This window comes from Gadus macrocephalus, chromosome 8, assembly GCF_031168955.1.
Source record: "Gadus macrocephalus chromosome 8, ASM3116895v1".
NCBI lineage: Eukaryota > Metazoa > Chordata > Actinopteri > Gadiformes > Gadidae > Gadus > Gadus macrocephalus.
Window position 1 is genome coordinate 21,458,176 of NC_082389.1, and position 21,836 is coordinate 21,480,011.

At 46.3% G+C, this 21,836-nt stretch overlaps 2 protein-coding genes across 2 annotated transcripts; both read right to left on the bottom strand.

Annotated features, from left to right (window-relative positions):
* Positions 1–17,140: 17,140 nt before the first annotated feature.
* LOC132463607 (uncharacterized) lies at positions 17,141–19,514 on the bottom strand. The gene is made up of 3 exons (XM_060059887.1): positions 19,281–19,514; positions 18,490–18,582; positions 17,141–18,332 (listed from the first exon to the last, which is right to left on the bottom strand). Exons 1-3 carry the CDS (start codon positions 19,503–19,505, stop codon positions 18,012–18,014), a joined length of 639 nt encoding a protein of 212 aa, XP_059915870.1. The 5' UTR covers positions 19,506–19,514; the 3' UTR covers positions 17,141–18,011.
* Positions 19,515–19,555: 41 nt separating this feature from the next.
* Positions 19,556–21,191, bottom strand: LOC132462523 (uncharacterized). The gene is made up of 3 exons (XM_060058079.1): positions 21,049–21,191; positions 20,789–20,875; positions 19,556–20,647 (listed from the first exon to the last, which is right to left on the bottom strand). The coding sequence occupies exon 3, from the start codon at positions 20,588–20,590 to the stop codon at positions 19,556–19,558; it is 1,035 nt and encodes a 344-aa protein (XP_059914062.1). The 5' UTR covers positions 20,591–20,647; positions 20,789–20,875; positions 21,049–21,191.
* Positions 21,192–21,836: the final 645 nt, after the last annotated feature.

Sequence of the window (21,836 nt, forward strand, 5' to 3'; positions counted from 1 at the left end):
AATTAACCCTTCTAAATGGGTGTAGCTATTAATAATAACTATGTAAGAAAAAGTAATTTATTGGAAAGTACTATGCTAATTTCTAGATAGTACATCACCAAACTTTTACCAACATAAACCTTGGATAACTACAAGTGTAACTTGAATTGATAGCTGTTTCTAAGAATTGGTTGCCTAAATTCCTAGGAAGTACACAATAATATCTTGGTTATTACCAAACTAAAACAGTTACAACTACACGGTACTTAGTTGAGTTGATGGGTAATAGTGGAGGTTTTACTTAGTACTTCAGCTGTCATTCCTCTGTATTTACCTTCTTATTACCAGTGGTAATTACCCAGTAATACACTAAGATTTACCATATATTTCTCGGGTAAATACCTAGTAATTAGGGGACTGTAAAAGGAAGGGTAACCCATTTAGCCTCAGTACTGCTTACCTAATATAAGAGTCCAAGAATAATTATATATTATATATATACTTATATATGATTGAGACTATATTTATATTAATCCTCTATACAGTTCTCTACATTTATCTTTTATTTTACTTGAATCCTGTTTTACTTATATTATTATCTCTACTTTCTATATTAGCTAAGAGTTTATTGTTTACTGTTTACTGTTTTTTGTTTACTTTTTATAGTTAGGTAGTTAGTTAAGAGTTTATTGTTTATCTATTATTATTATTATAATTATTGTTTACTGTTTACTTTTTATTTCACTTTTTATAGTTATCTAAGAGTGTATTGTTTATCTTATATTGTATATAATTTAATATTGTGTTTCTTTCTGTAAACTACTGGACAATCAATTTCCTTGAGGGAGTCATCCCAAAAGGATCAATAAAGCCTAATCTAATCTAATCTAATCTAATCTAATCTAATCTAATCTATTTAGAGTATTTGTACGATATCATCAAATATCATCAAAGATCGTCGACCAATGGAGAAGCATCATCTACAACTCCCTCTAAAGCCCGCCCACTGGTTTGGGGTCAGAAGTCAAAGTAGGGTAATGCACAGAAAATGACACGGGATCAAACCACAAGGCATCCTAACCAAAATGAGGGAAATGCATCAGAAATTTTATCTTTCTTCTCAAAAACGTTCAAGTCTAACCCTAATGTTTTAATTTAGATTAGGTAATATTGGTTTGCAAAACAAACTTTTGCCTTGAAAACCATTTCAGCCTTGTTGTTGGTCAAAATGTGTAATCTCTTTTGGAAACATTTACAAAAATACACAAATGTTCCCCTCATAGGATGCCCCAATGCAAAGATAATGGCACTAAGAGCAAACCTTTACAAAGCCTGACCAAAGGGGGAATGCAGTCAAAGCGGAAGGTGTTTTTGTGTTCAATTGCATTTTTTAAAACTTTAAAAGCAATTGTTTTTCATGAAAATTAATAAAAAAATATATATAATTATTTTTGATTGGAATGCATAACGTTTTGATCTCAATTATATAACATTTGATTGCAAAAAATAATATGTATTTTCAAACCATAAAAGTGTATATGTGCTTTCAGAATAATAACTTTTGTGTGCAATGCAAAAACTTTTGCACTCAACATAAAGACACAAATCTACCTCGATAGACTGGTGGATTTGAAGAGGGAATTTTGAAGAAAGGCATGCCTGCAAGAGGTCCCCCCCGCACACTGATAGACACACACACACACACACACACACACACACACACACACACACACACACACACACACACACACACACACACACACACAGGGATGCAACCAGGCACAGACAAACCAAAAGAATACAAAGAGCAAGAAGGATGAGTCAACAGTATAAAGTATAATAAATAAACACACACACACATGCATAAATATGAAAGTACTTGAAAGCCTTTTTAAGCCATTCTTATTCTATTAAAGGGAGCCTGATGTGCCAGCCTCGGCAGAATATAGAACTGCGGCGTGTCCTTTTTTCCAAGTGTGTTCCCCACCTGGGTCGTGCATCATCTCGGACAATAACATGTGGGCCTGAATAAGCAATGCACCGAGCCCAATTGGGGCTTCATTATCTGCCAGCGATGTAGCCGGGTCAGCGAGAGACAATATCCTCCACCTATCTCAGGTTAAGATGGAGGGACACCACCTCTGCACTTTACAGCATGGCTATGGCGTACTCATGCACACACACACACACACACACACACACACACACACACACACACACACACACACACACACACACACACACACACACACACACACCCCTCCACACTGTTTGTGCGTCTCTGTTTTTACCACAAAGCCATTCATCATCATGTCAAACACTGAAAGGCTGGTTGGTAAAAAAAAAATCTGGTAATTGGAATTTCTTATGTCCCCCACCCCAGCCCACGCTCACAGTTGTCCACAAGGTTTTGCGGCATTAGCACATTGTGTGTTCATGCGTTTGTGTGTGATTAGCATAGAGCCTTGCAGGTCCACACATTGCTTTGTCTTTCCTTTCTTCCAACAAAAGGAAGCCTCCAATTGGTTGTTGCTTCTTATAATGTTTGCCGGAAAAGCAATGTGTTAAGTGAGACGTGCAAGACATTATGGAGATGCAGACTGCTGTGAGAGCGCCCAGGGAAGGGGAATCCAGCTCCAGCAAAAGTCCCTCTTTATTCTCTCGCTGATCAACACATTCAGCAGGAAGTTGTGGTATACACGACTGCCGCCGGGCCTTGCGGTCAGCTGGCACCGGGGCATTACATGACAACTTCATGAAAAACTCACACACTCATTTTAAGTCTAAACTGGGTTTAGAAATATTCAAGCAGTCTCAATCAGAGATTAAATCTTTCTTGGGATCTCCTTATTAGAAATATAAATTCATCATGGTTCCAGTTTGGGTTCGATGAAGAGATGATTTAACAAACCACCAACGCCTCTCACAGGGTCAGAAAGAGGCTAAGGAAGAAGAATGGGACAATAGCAGGAGATTGAAGAGAATATAGTGTGCAGCGACATTCACCCCCAGAGCCGGGCGCCAGCGTAGACTTTGTATGGCTCAGTCTTCAAAGATTTGTTCCAGCATTAGGGTTTATTTCCTCTAGTGTTTCAGCATACCATTGTGTTAGCTGCTCCAGGTTGTTATAATTTGTATTACTTTATTACCTTTATTTTTACTTCAGCTGTATACTGGAAAACTAAATAAAACAGTGGGGAATGTTTTCTGCATGGAGTGGGGTGAATTATTTGTGTGTAGACACTAGCACAGGGTCATTATAGAGTCTAATATACCTTATAAGTATTCTCCACCCAGTCTCCAGAAGGAAAACAGCTATTTGTGCATTTCTGCAAACCACGATTGAATATCAACATTTCAGAACCAAAAATATGTTTAAAGATCTTCAATGTATATCATCATGCCATTTTCTTTAACATGCCTGCATATATCCTGCATTGGTAAGGGGGAAGGCTATACAGAGTCGAGGTGAACTCTGAACAAGTAGGTCTTGAGTCTTGCGGAAGCTGCTCAGCGACTCTGCAGTCCATTTTATGATCATACAATATTGGGTGTTGGATCCTTTGGAACGGGACCCTGTATTGAGAATTTTTTTTACAATGTAAGTACAGTTCACGTTGTCATTTACACAAACCCAGATGAGGATTTATTCCGTTAAAAGCACACTTCAGTCACACTTCAGATAACTTATTTGTTTTGTTTTTTTCCAAACCACAGCACACTTGTTGCCATAACAACGGTTTGCCGTACGTCAATGAATAATATGATTATCAATATGGGCTCTACAGGGCATTTTGTAAGGATACCATTTGGCGCCTCCCTTGTGAGGTATTCCATTTACCTCACAGTGGGAGGTCTCGCCCACTGACCCAAACCCTTTGGGATGGCGAGAGATGCCAAAATGTATCTGCGGTTTAGGGGAGGTGTCAGGGTAAAGCTGTTGCAAGTGGCCCCCTGTTTGCTGAGAGACTCAAGCCTTTCACAGAGCGCACCAAGGCCCACTCTGGCTGACATGTCTCATGTCCTCAACAATCTCTTTTCTATGAATTCATCGACGTCTTCTTATCATAACGCCTTGTTTTTCAAATTAGTTTCAATGGAGCATCTGATGATGCCTTGTGAGCCTTTCCTATAGCACTAGAGCACCAACATTATTATCCTAGTAGACCTTAATGACCTGATTCCTATCAAAGAGACCAGACTCCTCTATTGTATTCACTAAGCTTATTCTCACGCTCCACTGTGAAGCACCTCACAGAGATAGTCTACACCACCCAGAGACAGTTTACACCATCCACAGGGACAGTCTGCGACATCCACTGCTCTGAAGCACCACTGCAGAGCTCACTGATATCAGCTCGGGGGCGGGGGGGAGGAAGTGAGTGAAGGAGCATTAATGTGATTCATCCTTCTGGCCAAACTACAATGGGCAGAGATGCTTGCTGAATTTCAATTAATAACAGTAATTCTTGTTTATGTCCCTGGCCCTGACAACGCACTGGCAGCAGAGCGCATTTTAGAATGTTATGACAATGCCGTCTCCAGGGCATCTGACCAGCCCGTGTTTCTGATGGGAGATTTCAACACCTGTGACGTCACCGCACTTCTCCCACAGTTAGAACAGTATGTAACAACGCCAACACGGCTGAATAGTACGCTAGATTTATGTTTTGGAAACATCCCGGGTGCATATGTATCCAAGCCCTGCCCTGCCCTTGGGTCCTCAGATCATAATGTAATACTACTACTGCCTAAGTACAGACAAAAATTGAAGACCCAAAAAGTACAGGCCCAAACCATCATGGCATGGGAGGTAGACTCCATTCAAAGACTGAAAGGATGTTTTGAGCTGACAGATTGGGAAGAATTCTTCAGGGAATGCAATGGTGACCTTAACCTGTTGTACGATACCATATGCTCTTACGTCACATTCTGTGCTGATAGTGTTATTCCCACCAAACAAATTAAGATCTTTGCAAACAATAAGCCATGGATAACCAAAGACCTTAAGAACTGTCAATTTAAAAAAGTTTGCATTCATCCAGGGTGACCAGCAGAGAGTTAAAGAGCTGAAAAAGACCAAGCTGGCCAAGCTCAACTACAAAAACAAAATGGAGGAGAAGTTCATCAGTGGAGATATAAGGCATGCATGGAGGAGCCTAAACACCATGATGGGCAGGAAAAAGAACACTGCTGCAGTACAAAGCCCAGACCCTGCTGCCTTTGCTGAAGAACTCAACACCTTCTATGCCAGATTCAACAACACTGACTCTATGGAGGAAATGGTCACTCTCCTATACCCCCCAGAATCTATCTGCATAGAAGAGAAGCGGGTTATATCCATCTTTTGCCATCTCCATTCCTCCAAAGCTCCTGGACCAGATGGGCTGAAGGGCAGAATACTGAAGGAGTGTGCAAGTCAGCTGGGCGGTGTAATGACGGAAATGTTTCAGCTCTTCCTAGATGCCAGTTTTGTTCCCAGGGAGTGGAAGGAGACCACCATCATCCCTGTTCCCAAAAAGCCCCGGGCTAAAGCTCTGAACGACTTCAGACTAGTGGCACTCACCTCTATCCTGTGCAAATGCATGGAGAGAGTTGTTGCAGGAGAGCTCACCACCACCATCGGTGAGAATCTGGATCCACTGCAGTTTGCCTACAAGCCAAAACGAGGTGTGGAGGACGCTACATTACATCTACTGGATACCATCACAAAGCACCTGGACTCCCAGAACTCCTTGGTCAGGATCTTATTCATGGACTTCTCGTCAGCATTTAATACAGTTAACATCAACACACTCCTGCATCGCCTTCAGCAGCTTCAGGTCAACCCAGCACTGACACTTTGGATCAAGGAGTTTTTAAAGGACAGACCCCAGCATGTAAAGGTCCAGGGTGTAACATCGTCCAACATCATCCTTAACACTGGAGTCCCACAGGGTTGTGTCTTGTCTCCCATCTTGTTCTCAATATACACCAATGAGATCACATGCAACATCAGTGGATTCAAGCTATTTAAATATGCAGATGATCTGGCCTTGGTGGCCAAACTGACAGATCAAAGCACCCTGTCCAAGTACACCCAATATATCACTGAAATGGCCCTGTGGTTCAAAGAAAGCTCACTGCAGTTGAACATCAGCAAAACCAAAGAACTGTGTTGCCATAGGAGGAGGGCATCTAACACCCCACATCCACTTTCCTCACCTTTGACCCTGGAAGGACAAGAGGTTGAACAGGTGGTGAAGTTCAAATACCTTGGCACAGAGATCGACCAACGTCTGTCCTTTAGCCAGCATGTTTACAAGAAGGGACAACAACGTATGTATCTCCTGAGGAAACTAGACACCTTCAATGTCAGTAAAGACATTTTGTCAACTGCCTACCAATCTCTGGTGGAATCCATCATCACTTGCAACATTACATCCTGGTACGGCTTCCTCACAAACGCAAGCAAAAGCAGACTTAATAGATTAACGAAGCAAGCAAGCAAGCTAATAGGAATACACCAGAAAGCGCTGGAGGATCTGTATATCCAGGCAGTGGGAAGGAAGACCAACTCCATCCTCTTAGATCCCTCCCACCCACTCCATCCTTGTTTTGATCTACTTCCTTCTGGCAGAAGATTCAGAATGCCTTTGGCCAGGAAAGCTATCTACAAAAAATCATTCATCCCCATAGCTATACACACACAGAACACTCATTCCTCAAAGAACTCACACAAATAACACACACACACACACACACACACACACACACACACACACACACACACACACACACACACACACACACACACACACACACACACACACACACACACCTCCAAGCCTTCAGTCAAAAGACAATTTTCTAGTATGGCAACATACTAGACAATAAAGCTTTTTGAATCTTGAATCTTGAATCTTCGAATCTTGAATCTTTAGCAATATCCCGCCTTCTGGCTCAATTAAAACACACCTCTCCAGAGCCACTAACCCCTGGCTCAGCTAAAACACACCTCTCCAGAGTCACTAACCCCTGGCTCAGTTAAAGACACCTCTCGTTCTTCAATAAGCCCTAGCTCAGTTGAAACACACCTCTCCAGAGTCACTAACCCCTGTACAAGCAGTGAGTAGTGCGCACACGATTTGACCTAACGTCAACAATTGCACAGATGCGATAGCCATCAATGGGGAGATCGCCAAATTGATGGTATCCAGATTACAATTTTGATAAACTGTATGCTAGGCTTTGTTGCTTGGCAGCCAATTGCAAATGGCCACTACAATATTAATAATGATGCTCAAGGATAATAGTTTAATAGTCTATGAAAGAGCTTTTGTTTTAACGATGCACATCAGTAGGAGGTTGGAAGCCACTAAGTCTGCATTAAGATATTTTTACTTCACAACATTAGCTACTGCACACAACAAAGTTCAACATAAAGTAGCTTTCAGAGCTTTTACAACAAGGGATGGCTGCAGGGGGGTCTGTACCTATCCGTATCTGTGTGGTGTGTAAGTGGCATCACACAGTCACAGGGATGTCCAAGTGACAATCATAAACATCATTACCGCTGTCACCTTGTGAGTGTGAGCTATCACACCCGGCACAGCATTCTTCTTTTAATCATCTTCCTCTTCTACAACAAGGGCAAGGCCACTGGAGGGGGGAGAGAAGAGAGCGGAGGGAGGAGAGGGGAGGGAGGATGGGCGAGGGGGGATGGAGGAGAGGGAGGAGGGAGGGAGGAGAGAGGAGGAGGAGGGGGGATGGAGGAAAGAGGTGGAGGGAGGCGGAAGGGAGGAGGGAGTGGGGAGGGAGGATGGAGGGAGGGGGGAGGGAAGAGGACGTTGAGGGGGGAGAGAGGAGGGAGGGGAGATGAGGAGAAGGAGGGGGGAGGGGAGATGAGGGAGGAGGGAGGGAGGATAAAGGAAGGATGAGAGAAGAGAGAGGAGGGAGGAGGGAAGGGGGAGGAGGAGGGAGGATAGAAGAGGGGGAGGGGGGACGGAGGAGAGAGGAGGAGGGAGTGGGAGGGAGGAGGGAGGGAGGGGAAAATGAGGAGAGAGGTGGAGGGAGGGAGGAGGGGGGATGGAGGAGAGAGGAGGAGGGAATGGGGGGGAGGAGGGAGGGAGGGGGAGGGGGTGGAAGGGGAGAGATGGGGGAGGGAGGAGAGAGAAGGGAGGGAGGAGAGAGTAGGAGGAGGAAGGAGAGGAGGGAGGGGAGAGTAGGAGGAGGAGGGGGGAGGGAGGTGGGATGAGGGAGGACGGAGGGAGGAGAGAGGGGCAATGAGGGAGGGAGGAGGAGGGAGGGAGGAGGACACCCTGTGCTTGGATGTTTGCATATTCAGCACTGCAAGTGTCATGAGGAACCTACACACACATGCACACTCGATGCACAACAAACAGATACATTAAACAGACTATTAATAGTAAATATTTTATCCTTCCACACTCCATAAACTTTGTTATTTCCTGGGCAGAAAAAGTATTTCAAAGCAATGCAAGGGGATATGTGTGCTTTAAAATGCAGTGTAACCAGTGGCACACAAATAAACACACTAATTCAATCATTTTAATCATTCATCAAAGCTGTCTGCCCACCACTCCAAGTAGCGGCCAGTCAAGAACGTCCTGGGTCTGCATTACATCCACCTGGTTCTCCAGACTTTTGTTGCCTCCAGTAAAATCCATTCATTATTTAGGCTTTGTGTCCGTGTTCTCTGTGTCTGGCATTTTGGCAGCTCAATTCCAACAGTCGTGGACCGAGCTGACACGGAGGCTCTGCGTTTTTACCCCACCTGTAGGGGCGCCCCGGGGCAGTGTGAATGTGCTACTGCTCGCCGTTTGACTCGAGACATGGCGATTTCACTCAGAGTCCTCCTGGTCATACGACGACCGACGGGCCCATGTGTCAGAGAGTGAAACCATTAAGCACAGTTGGTGGGGATCAATTACCCTCAATTGCATCAACAACAGGGATAAGCTGGTGGCCCTTCCTGTCCATCTCATCCGTGAGACAGGTAGGCTCGCCAGTACCCAGGTTGGTCCTTACAAGACCTTCTCTCGTCAGTGGCTCGGCGCCGCCGCCTTCTCGTGGCGTAATCAGTCACTACCACTCATTGCTCTTCTAGACTCTGGACCATACGAGAGTGGGGCTGGAGCTTGATTATTGGGGCATGAAAACTGGGCTTCAGGTTGCACATTCGTGCGCCCCAGACCAATGGGACACACAAATCAATCAAATAGGCCACCTCCCTCAGCAGTATTCGCACAACCCAACTATATGCAGATAAGAGATGGACAGCTAACTAGCAGAGCGTTATAAAAGGACTTTCCACCCTTTTCAGTGGAGGAATAACAAGCCATATTATAATTAAAATGAGCAAGTAAGTTACATATTATTTAGTCATTAATTTAGCAAATAAAGAAAATGAAGAAACTGTCCCAGATTTCCAGCTGCATTTGAAATAGGCCTTGAGACACAAAAAATGGACACTATAGGACATGATTTGCCTCAATATCAGAATAACAACCATGGGTCAAATAGCAATGGCTGGCGGAATGGCCATGAAGTAGCTCTATTTATGCAGTGTAAGCTTGTCCGGGGCCTGCAAGACTACCGGACCTTAGCCCGTCAGACTACCAGCGAAGTTTTACCTAGCTCACATCCTCCTGTCCAACACACTGGGTGGGCCCTGAAACGACGTCCAGGAACCTCAGAAGCACAGAGATGGTTTTGGGAGGGAGCCAATTCCCCCTGCATGCGGTCTGCAGTTCCCAGACTCCCCATGTCGTAACTGCACAACGGCAGATTTAGTGGGGAGGATCTAACAAAAAACAAAAGACGGCAGCTTGTTAACTCATCAGACTTTAACAAGCCGGAGAAGAGCCTCAACAGGTCTGTACTCATCTCCGACCAGATGCTGCAGAGATGTAGCCAGAGGACTAATAATAGTGTATATTAAGTGTTAAGATGCTTTCAGATATACGTGTAAGCCTGAAATTCTCCTGAAAAATGACTATCCCTGAGGTAGTATTTTCTCCGGAGGAAATGTAAATTACTGTATATGTGAATGAAGCATAGAAAATTTGTATTTCTCCCACCACTTGAGTAGGCGTGTTGATTACGCTTTGTTCATTGGTCCCTGTGGCGGGAACACTTCAAGAAGACATACGACTGTCTATATGAGAAAAAATATCTTTGCATGTTGCCACTGCTTTTCATAGTCATTTGTGTCTTTTTGTTGGTCTATACACCTGCTAACTACAAACCATCAAGCTTATTGCAGGTTCATGACCTATATTTGTTGCAATAGGTAGATATGTGCATGATGCCACAGCCATACATGTCCCAAGCGGGTTTATGGCCATTTTGCAGTTAGATGAACTCTTAACGATAGGACTTATCACCCTAAAAGTACACATCATACAATAAATAACAATAAATGAGTTCACAGCTGCAAGTTATATAGAAATGTTTTTCTATTATTATTATTTATAAAATTTAGGCCTAGAATTTGTCCCACTGTTTTTTATAAAAATTCTCGAGAACATTGGTCAAGAACCTTTCGCCGCTCTATCTTGATTTTCCACATCCTTCCCTGCTATCGATGCAGGTTAAACAGCGAAAACATTTCTATCTCCGGTAACGCAGTCGTTCGCGATGCCTTTCTTCTTTGTTGTTTTTTCTATTTTTCTCTAACTAATGCTGCAATCATTCATCGATTGATGCTTCGGATGCTGTGGATGCAACGGAATAAATAATGCATCGTGATTATGCAAATAATGCAACATTCAAGATGATCGTGATGAGTTCTGCCCATTCTGCCTCCATGCTGTCTGTGCTCAAACCAAAACAAACTACAGTGACAGCGGCCGCCCTTATTTTGCACCTAAACCGCCCGGCGCTTTTACCTTTTGCTTGGGAAATGTCTGAAAACTGCTAAAGAGAGCTTCTCCGCGATGCGTCCCGGGGATTGGGTACAGGGGAATAGAAGAAGAGTAAACCTTACTTTTATGAAGTCTTTTTTTTTTTGGGCACACATTTTTGGTTTCTATGTTTTCATTTTTTCTAAATTGTTCTCCTACTTTTCTTGCTCAGGTCTTGCTTGCATCATTCTGCTCGCTAAAGCCGCTATATCTTCTTTAGTCCCTCTCTATAGGGCTACATGCATAGAAATAAATAATGATAAACTCGTAAACAAAGTGGCAGAGCAGAGAGTATAGAGGAACATTGGAGAGAAGAAGAGGAGGAGAGAGGGATGGAAAGGAGAAAAGGAGATGAGATGAGGAGACAAGGAAAGGAAGTGGAGATCAACAGAGAAAGCAGAAAAAATGAGGAGAGGAAATGAGAGGATAGAAAAAGAGGGTAAAGAGATGAGAAGAAGGAGGAGAAGGGGGAGTTCAGGTAATGAGCGGAGAGTAGAAAAAAGGAGGAGGGAAGAGCAAAGATGAAAGAAAGGTCTGTGTGTGTGTGTGTTTGTGTGTGTGTGTGTGTGTGTGTGTGTGTGTGTGTGTGTGTGTGTGTGTGTTGTGGCTACCCGGCTGGCTGAGAGGCTGGTTCACACGGGAAGTAGGCACGGTTGAGGCGGGTATAAAGCCGTTCACGGCGTTTATTTAACAATCAGTTTAACACAAGCGATCGAGTCTCTGGGCTAGGGTCTCCGTGAGCCTCGTAGCCGTTGCGGGGTTAAGCGTCTCCTACTCCTTCGTCTGGGAGTCGCTTCCCTGCAGTCAGTCCTCCGCTCTGCTTTATTCCCTCTGCACTTTCCTCGTGCCGGCTGTTTCCCATCCAGCTGATCACGATCAGCTGGAGAACGATCTCCGTGCCGGGCACGTGGGTGGCGCCGGTACACGCCCTCCAACACACTCCTCCACCGTCAGACCAAGCCACCGGCCGCTCGGGTTCCATCCCAGGCAGGCGTCCCGGCGTGACTGGGCATCTGCGTTGGCATGCTCCTTCCCCGGTCTGTGGGCCACCTGGAACCGAAAGTCCTGGAGTGCCAGGAACCACCTCGTCACCCGGGCGTTGGTGTCTTTGGCGCCCGCCATCCACTTCAGTGGCGCATGGTCGGTGACCAGGGTGAACTCTCGACCTAGGAGGTAATAGCGCTGTTTATCAAGAGACCACTTGATTGCCAGGGCTTCTTTCTCTACCGTGGAATAGTTCCTCTCGTTCGGTAGGAGCTTCCGGCTGATGTACATCACCGGGTGCTCCTCTCCTGCCCGGATCTGGGACAGGACCCCACCTAGCCCCACTTCCGAGGCGTCCGTGTGCACAATGAGGGGTGAAGCGAAATCAGGGGTTACAAGCACCGGTTCCGCAAACAGGGCCCCCCTCAGCGTCCCGAAAGCTTCCTCGGCTGCCTCTGACCACCTGATCCGGTCGGGCAGGGCCTTCCAGGTCAGGTCGTTGAGTGGGCTGGCCAGAGTCGCGAAGCCGGGTATGAACCGCTGATAGTACCCCACCAGCCCCAGGAACGCCTTCACCTATTTCTTGGTCGAGGGGCGGGGCCAGTCCCGGATGGCCGCCACCTTGCTCCCCCGTCCTACCCGGTACACCAGGTAGGCCGTCTCCTCCAGCCCAATCGGCACTTGGCCGGGTTGGCTGTGAGGCCCGCCTTCCGCAGTTCCCCCAGCACGGCCCGCAGCTGCCTGACGTGGACGTCCCAGCTGTCGCTGTGGATAATGATATCGTCTATGTAGGCCGCAGCGTAGGCCTGGTGGGGTCGCAGGAGCTGGTCCATCATCCTCTGGAAGGTGGCCGGCGCACCGTGAACGCCGAAGGGGAGGACGGTGTACTGATAGAGGCCCCCCGGTGTCCAGACGCCGTTTTCTCCCGGGCGGTCCGGGTCAATGGCACCTGCCAGTACCCCTTGGTCAGGTCCAGGGTGGTGAGGTACCGGGCCGGCCCGAGTCGCTCGATCAGCTCATCCACCCTGGGCATGGGGTAGGCGTCGAAGTCGGACACCTCGTTCAGCCTCCTGAAGTCATTGCAAAACCTGAACGTCCCGTCAGGTTTGGGAACGAGGATGACCGGGCTGGACCAGGCGCTGCGTGACTCCTCGATGACACGAAGTTGGAGCATTCGGCTCACCTCCTCCTGGATGGCGTTCCGCCGAGCCTCCGGCACCCTGTAGGGAGGAACTCTCACCTTAACCCCCGGCGCCGTCCGGATGTCGTGGTGGGCGGCCGTCGTTCGCCCGGGGAGCTCCGAGAACACGTCCCGGTGCTGCATCACAATGTCCTCCAGGTCGTGCTTTTGGGCCGGGCTGAGGTCCTCCCCCATCGGTACCGCCGGGATTCCGCCTCGTGCCGCCAACGCCATGGGTGCCGGTTCCGGGGGGTCCGCTCCCCCCCTCCACTGCTTCAGAATGTTTACGTGGTACAGCTGGGTGGGCTTACTTCTCCCCGGTTGACGTACCCGGTAGTTTACCTCGCCAACCCGTACGACCACCTCGTACGGGCCCTGCCACTTGGCTAGGAATTTGCACTCGGCAGTCGGTACCAAAACCAGTACCAGGTCCCCTGGTCGGAAGACGCGCAGCTGGGCTCCCCTGTTGTACACCCTCGCCTGGGCCTGCTGGGCTCGCTGAAGAACGGCTTTATACCCGCCTCAACCGTGCCTACTTCCCGTGTGAACCAGCCTCTCAGCCAGCCGGGGTGCCACATATGGTGGAGAAGGCAGGCACTCGGTACCCACCGCGACCCACGGGGAAGTAGCCACGGACATGCAGAACTCAGAGGGAGCCGCCGCCGCCTCACCTGCTCCACGTGATCCAGCGTGGTGCGGTGGGGCGACGGCTGGCTCTCCCACGCCTCCTTGGCGATGTCCAGGATCCCCCGTGGTCTTCTCCCGTACAGGAGCTGGAACGGGGAAAACCCGGTGGAAGCCTGGGGTACCTCCCGTATCGCGAACAGCACGTGGGGCAGCAGCTGGTCCCAGTTCTTCCCGTCCGTGCTCATGGCCTTCTTCAACATCTGCTTCAGCATTTTGTTGAATCGCTCCACGAGGCCGTCCGTCTGAGGGTGGTACACAGACGTCCGGAGCTGCGTGACCTGGAGGAGACTGAGCAGCTCCTTCAGCACCCGGGGCATGAAACATGACCCCTGATCGGTCAGCACCTCCCTGGCGATCCCCACCCGGCTGAACAGGAGCATAAGCTCCCTAGCTACCGCCTTGGTGGTGGCTGCTCTTAGGGGTAGGGCCTCTGGGTACCTGGTGGCGTAGTCCACGAGCACCAGGATGTACCTGTGTCCCCGGCTGGTTTTGGAAAGGGGACCCACAATGTCTAGGGCTATGCGATCAAACGGAGTCTCTATGATGGGCATAGGGATAAGGGGGTTCCTGACTGTGGGCCTAGGGGCCACCCGCTGACACTCGGGACACCCCTGGCAGTGTCGCTCCACGTCCCTTTTCACCCCCGGCCAGTAGAATCTGGCTAAGACCCTGTCACGGGTTTTGTCCATCCCTAGATGCGCCCCTAGAAGGTGTGTGTGTGCCATGTAAAGCACCTTGCTGACGTACGGTCGTGGTACCACTAGCTGTTCCGTCACTTCCCCCCCCTTCTCCACTACCCTATAGAGCAGGCCCCCCCTGGTGCTGAAATGTGGGTGCGGTGCGCGACTCACCGAGTCCCGGGTCTGTCCGTCATGCGCAAGGACGTGGCTCCAGGCGTGCTTCAAAGCGTCGTCCCACAGCTGGGCACTGGCGAATTGGCCCGGCCAGGTAGTTCCCTCTCCCCCTGTCGGCCGGAAATGAGAGCGGGGAACACTCGGGCGGTTCCCGCTTGGACGCCGTCAGGGTGTCCGTGGTGCCTGGTGGAGACCCCTGCGATCTGCGTTGGGCGGACGACCCTGCGGCGTGGACCGGGGAGCCTGGGGGGGTGGGTCCGTTCCCGTCGGAGACCTGGTCCTCGGCTGACGTCTCCACCGGGGACGCCGGACGCTGCGTAACCTCTGAACGAACCTCCTCTCCTGTAACCTCCACTCCTCTTCCTCCTCTCCTGTCACCTCCACTCCTCTTCCTCCTGTCCTGTCTCCTCCTCTCCTCTTCTTCCTCTCCTGTCACCTCCACTCACCGCTCTTCAGCCCCAGGCCCTGTCTGGAGGCTCAGAGCCCTAATGGGCTTAGAAATGAGAGAGAGAGAGAGAGAGAGAGAGAGAGAGAGAGAGAGAGAGAGAGAGAGAGGCAGTTGAGAGAGTGACTGAAGGACTTGTCTGCCTATGCCTGCCTGTGAGTGTAAATAAATAGAGATTAATAAATAGAGAAAGAGATGGATGGATAACACACTGTGAGAGACAGTAAACCCTGGAGTGTCGCAGCTCTATCATGAAGTGTAAGGATTGAGTCACCGAGCAGAGGAGAGCCTCAAAGACAGAGCACCATTCCGGACACCTGCCTAGTTGGGATTTTTAAAGACCATTTTCTGAATTGTTCCAAGTGTCCCTGTTCATGGCACACTGAGGCCATTTTAAGAGTTATTTTAAAGATAGATTATTTCTTGCACCTGGTTACAAAGCTGCTGCCATTATACCTATGCAACCAATTCTAGTATATACTTTTAAGACTTTAAATGATTATAGTTATTATGTGAGACGCTGTACTTTTGATTGGCTTTCTTTTTTTTTGAGGATTTTGGAAGGTTGTTCATTATCTTTTTTTTTTTTTTAAGTACTTTATTTATAGATTTTCAATTTGCAAAACAATGAATGACAAAGATACAATGTATCACAAACCCACCCCATCCCACCCCCCAAGGCTCAAGAAAAGAAAAACAACCAAAAAACAAAACACAAAACAAACAAAAACAAACAGTAGAGGTAGGTACACAAAACATAGTTACAAACGTTTCCTGTATATCACTTTACAATGCTCAAAATGGGAATATCCTGTAACGTTATCCCACATATATCATCATGACATACATCAGTAGATCCAGTTGGCAGTACATTGATATGTAAAGAATTACATCATGTGAAGGATACATTTTCAACAAATTTTATAAAGGGGGCCCAGGTTTTAATGTACCTGTCCCGTAAATTACTCAGATTATATCTTAACTTCTCTAATGGGATCACAGAGAGTACCTCTTTGACCCAGTGTCAAAACGAGGGGGGTGTTACAGACTTCCAGAGCAAAATAATTTGTCTCCGGGCTAGTAGTGTTATAAATGCTACAGCATTTACCTGGGGGACAGCAAATTGTTCTTCTTATGGGAATACCCCGAAAATAGCAACTGTTGGATCGGGATTCACTGTTCTGTCACAAATGGAGGAGATTGCTTCAAAGACCCTGACCCAGAAGTTATTAAGCGAATTGCAAGACCAAAACATATGACCTAATTTAGCTGGACTGTGGCCACACCTCGGACACACAGGATTGGTGCCAGGATATATTTTGGCCAGTTTCTCTGGTGAATAATGCAACCGATGCACAATTTTAAATTGAATAAGACCGTGTTTTAAGCATAAAGAAGTGGTATGTATGCGTTTTAAGCTACATTGCCATGTCTCGTCAGACAGTGCAACACCTAGGTCCTCTTCCCATGCCAGTCTGGCATTGTCCCACTGAGGGGGGCTAATGCCTAGTACTGTTTTGTAGATTTTAGACACCCTTTTTTTCAACATAGGGTCCAGGTCCAGTATGATATCGGTTGCATTTTTAGGTGGTAAGGAGGGAAATGGGAAGTGTTTCCTGGCAAAACTACGTACCTGCACTGAAAAAAGTATAACCGTGCTCAAATTAAAAAAAATGATGTCCAGATATCACATCTAATATATTTGACTTCACAGAATCTAAATTGAGTCACTTGTTATGACCTGATTATTTTATGTTGATGTAAACAATAATACTGCTCTTGACCCAACCTTAAATCTTTGCCTTGATCCAAATGATTTTTTAACATTTCAGTTGTTGAACCAAACTAATATATTTGACTTCACAGAATCTAAATTGAGTCACTTGTTATGACCTGATTATTTTATGTTGATGTAAACAATAATGCTGCACTTCACCCAACTTGATCCAAATGATTTTCTCAACATTGCATTTGTTGAACCAAACTAATATATTTACTTTCAACTAAATTAACATGAATTAAGGTTTGCATTGACACCAGTTAATTTATTTACATATAACCAAACTATAATTTCCAAAAAAAAAAAAGACCCTTGGCCAACAGATAACTTTAAATGTATTTATTCAACTTTAACATATGAACCGTAACATATTTAACATGAGGGGAGGAGAGAGGAGGTGAGGAGGAGAATGGAAAGGAGGAGAAAGGAGCAGATGAGAGGGAAGGAGATGGTGGAGAGAAGAGGAGAAAGGCTGGAGAGGGGAGGAGAAGGGTGGAGAGGGGAGAGGGGAACAGAGGAAAGGATGGAGAGGATGAGAGGCGGGAGAGAAGAGGATAGAGAGAGCAGGACAGGGCCATGAGGGCAGGATGCTATGTTTTCTAAAAAACAACATACTGGTATATACTGCTTTATCACCTTCTGGCAACTGGAATCTCCCTGTCCAGATGCCATCTTGATAAAGACTACCCTTAAAAGGGCAGTCTTTATCAAGATGGCATCTGAATCTGCTGCAATGTTTTCCGCACGGATATAAACTGTAATGATCTTTAAGAAATAAGTAAAAAATAGAAGCCTACCAAGCAAATTAACCAGAACAAACACACACATGGTAGTAGGCCTATTCACAGGCTCTATCAAATCTGAACTGTAATTAAATTAAATAAAATATTGCTTTCTGGAAGCAGTGTTGACCCTCAAACGACTAAATTCAAAACATTCACTCAAAGCTCAAAGCCCAACAATATAACATCTTAAATGGCTACAGCACCCGTGGCTAGGTGCAACTACCATACTAATACTACAATAATAATAATAATTAATAAACATGCTATAATAGTACTACTATCGGTTGTCGCTGAGGTTCTCCCCCTTTTAAAGTGCTGGGTAGCAGCTTAATACACAGACACACAAGCACAGGTGCATATACTGTGCATGCCGCAAACACACACAAGCATCTGTACACATGGCACACATACTACTGTGAAGTGTGGAGTTCACCATTCAATTTGCGAATCTTGGGGCTCATCTTGTTGGAACCAAGCTCCATCAGGATCTTCTGAAGAGCTTCAAAGGTGAACCTGAACCCCTTGAGATATTCCAAGTTAAGAGCATAACAGAGTCCAAAGAGCATTACCACTCCAGCTGCCACGGAAGGCAACTCAGTGAGGACTTCTACACCATCAATGATGATCCCGATCTCTTTGGGCTGTTGTAGAAGGCTTGAGTTCTCTCTGAAGACGAAGACCGCCATGGTGGTACTGTCTAGCTCTTGCTTGGCTTGATCTATCTGGGACGTCTGAGGTAAAATATAGGACAACATGTATAAGTGAACAACTGCAGTGAGTGAGGCACACCTGATTAATTACCACATCCAATGGCAGAGCGGTCAAGCTTCCCCCAGGATTAGTAAAGTTACATCTCATCATGGAGAGACAGAACAGATCTGGACATACCGTGTATTCTTTTATCAGGTCCTCAACACATTCTCCCAGGTAGATGATAAGAGATTCGAGGACACACTCCCTTCTGACATCAGCATCTGCCTCCTGCAGAGACAGTGAAAAATAGTTACTATGCAATGTGGAGGATAGGCAAGCTTTTGAATTCCCATCTCTACCACAAGCAGTCGGTGCTTGTACGATTGGATCCATATCACAAATTAATTTGAAGCAGAGCCATACAGGGGCCATCTACGTATGAGCTATCTATGTCAGAGACCACTGACAGTCTCTCTTAGAAGAGGGAAGACTGGATGGCTCTTTGCCTGGTCAGGCCAATCCTGCCTTTTACAGCCCTCTCTCAAGACCTGCCAGTGGTCATTGACGTGTTCTCATCCTGGATGTCTCTGCTTTCAACTAATTTGTGCTGTGGATGAATGTGGATTTGACCTGGAATCAAGGTATTGTTCCTCCAAACCCCCTGAAATGCAACTGTGTTTGCACCAGAGGAAGGGCACCTACTGCTTATTGCAAAGCCCACACATCCTTCTGCTCGACCGACACACACACACACACACACACACACACACACACACACACACACACACACACACACACACACACACACACACACACACACACACACACACCCTACCAACAGTTTAAAAAGACGCAGCATTTGCCAAATTATGACTATAACCATAATCACTGACATCAAAATAAAAATGGAGAAGGATACCTATCCCCATCAGACAAGGGTTAAAATGCTAACTGTTGTTGGTGGTTAATTATACACAACATCATACCTGATCAAGAAACTCCAGGATCGTGGCAGTTTTTGCTTTGGTTGCTCCTCCTTTCTTTCTGATGATCTTCAGTAGCTGCGTGGAGTACTTGTCCAGCTGGGCCATACATCTCGTCAGCAAGGGAACTGCAGCAACCCGCAGAAACTCGGCATTGATCTGTACATGAGGAAGCAGTGGACAATTGTTTTTTTTATTATAGAAGACCAACTTGGCACAAGAATTCATTATAATCCACACAACATTATTTTACCTTTAAGGCATTAGTATAGAAGAGGTTAAGAATGGTATACCTCTTGCATCTGAAATAGAGCTGGCCATCTTTCCATGAGGTTCTCGATGGAAGGCTTCTGATCCACAACCTCTTGCCTCCTAAAGTCGAAGGTCCAGGCCATCTTCTCCCGTATGGTTTTCTCATTGTTTCTCTTCTTTACTTCAGTCAGAAGCAATGTTCTCTCTTGCTCCAGGCTTTCTGGAGTCGCAATGCTGGTCTGAGGATAGAAATTGGCCTCACCTCTTCTTGCCTTTTTGTTGTTCTTTGCTGGGAGGGGATAGAGATCTTCTCGTGACTTATGTTTGAGAGTATTCACCATGAGCTCAGATGCAAGTCCATGCGACTTCAGCTGAGTGCGATAGTTGCACATCTTACTCTTCAGTCTAATTTTCCATCCGTAGCTCTCATTGAAGGAGTCTGATTGCCTCAGGCAGGGATGCTTGATTGTCAGAGCCACTGCAACATCACCCAAGTCTGCATCAGTGGGGTATGCCTTGTAGGAGAAAATCTTCTCTGCCAATCTTTCCAGTATGTCGGACAGCATTTTTGACGAAGGCGTCAGTCTAGTTTGGTTCCTGGTGTATTCAGCATTCCCTTTCTCGAGTTGACCTTCTGTTTCAAAGGAGAAGGTCGGGATGTTGAACTGCTTTGGCCAGGGCTCTGTTTGGAGTCTCCCGGAGGGGCTGCTGCTGAGTATGACTGTGTCACCTGAATCAGTGTGTGCTGAGAAGGAGCTTGAGTCTAGCTCACTCAAATTAGATGAGACACTGTCTATAAATTCCAGAATGATATCACTATCAGGAACAAGCGGTATGACCTTGATGGTGGCAAGATCCTTGATCGAGGAGGTTGTGCTCAGGTTAACAAATGTTCCACCAAAGTCCACATCCTTGTATTGCAGCCTGATGCATCCAATAAGTTGGCATGCTTCTTGGACCTGTTCAATGAGCTCTTCAACGGTCTCTGGCACCAGTGGTAGATCCATCCTCACTGAGCTGTCGTCACTCAACAAGATGAGCAGTCGTATGGGATTTGCCATATTGACCGATCAAGTTGCGTCTCGGCGTGAGGCTCCAGAAAGCTGCTTCAATACCACCTAAAATAACAAAGGACCGGGAAATACAAGAGACATGGCATCAGCTCGCTCAGGTTTCTACAGATGAATAAAAGCATTTTTTCCGAATGATAGCCTATCTGAGCATGGCTAACAATAAGCAAGGTTAAGGACTGTTATTACCTGGATGTATTGAAGGAAGGTGAATGTAGATGGTGATGCCCAGGCCACCGATGAAGTGCAGGCTGGCGTCAAAAACGTCCTGGATGTCTTAACACACAACAGGACCAAAGCATTACTTCACATTCACAAACACATTGTGTGGGCATAAAGACAGGTTATAATTGTAATAAGTGCAGATTACAGTGTCAATTAAGTGCCCATTTAACCTTTTTAGTAGAATTAATTATATGCAAATAGGATGTTTTAGAGAAAATGCAGACCTTAAACTTGAATATATCTCTTCAGGGTAATCAAACGCACTCCTCCCACAGTGTAATCCACCAGCGGATATGGATCCGTCAGTTCATCTGGCGCCACAAGTATTACGTCTTTGGTGGAGCTCACTTCAAGTTTAAAGGCCCTGAAGTGTTCCAAGTGCCACTCACTCAGCTTCCGAACAATGAAAAAAAGATTGTCCTTCAGAACCAACATGTGGATGATTTCTGTGAATTCAGGGATCTCTGCCAAAGATCCATGTGCAAGGATCATTCCAGTTCTGTAGTTGAATCCATCGTAAGTGACATTCTTTGCCAGACACACATTGTCCACGGTCGGGTGTTTCAGCCATATAGCTTGTGCGATCTCCTCTTTCAACACATCAACAGAAAGAGTTGAAACATTTGACACTTCCAGAAGACGTTTTTGAGAGTACATTAATACCTGCTGTGCCATGTGAAATTGGTGTCGCTCTGCCAAAGACAACAACACATTCTTGAAAGATCTTGTATATCGAACAACTCTCTTAAAAAAACTGTGCTTTGCTTCAAATCTCAATGTCCAAAGACAGACTAATGGTCCAAATTTACGAATAAGTTGAGGATAGTGTTCCAAATAATGATGCTTAGGCAGCAGGTTGTAGTCTGGGAAAACCTCTTGAAGTCGTACTCTGTGCTCTGAGATCTTGAAATTCAAATATGCAATCGATTCCTCTGTATGAACAGGTGAGACAACAAGGTCCACAATATCCTTTAGATCAGTCAGTATTTTCCATGCAGGTTCTTCAACAGGC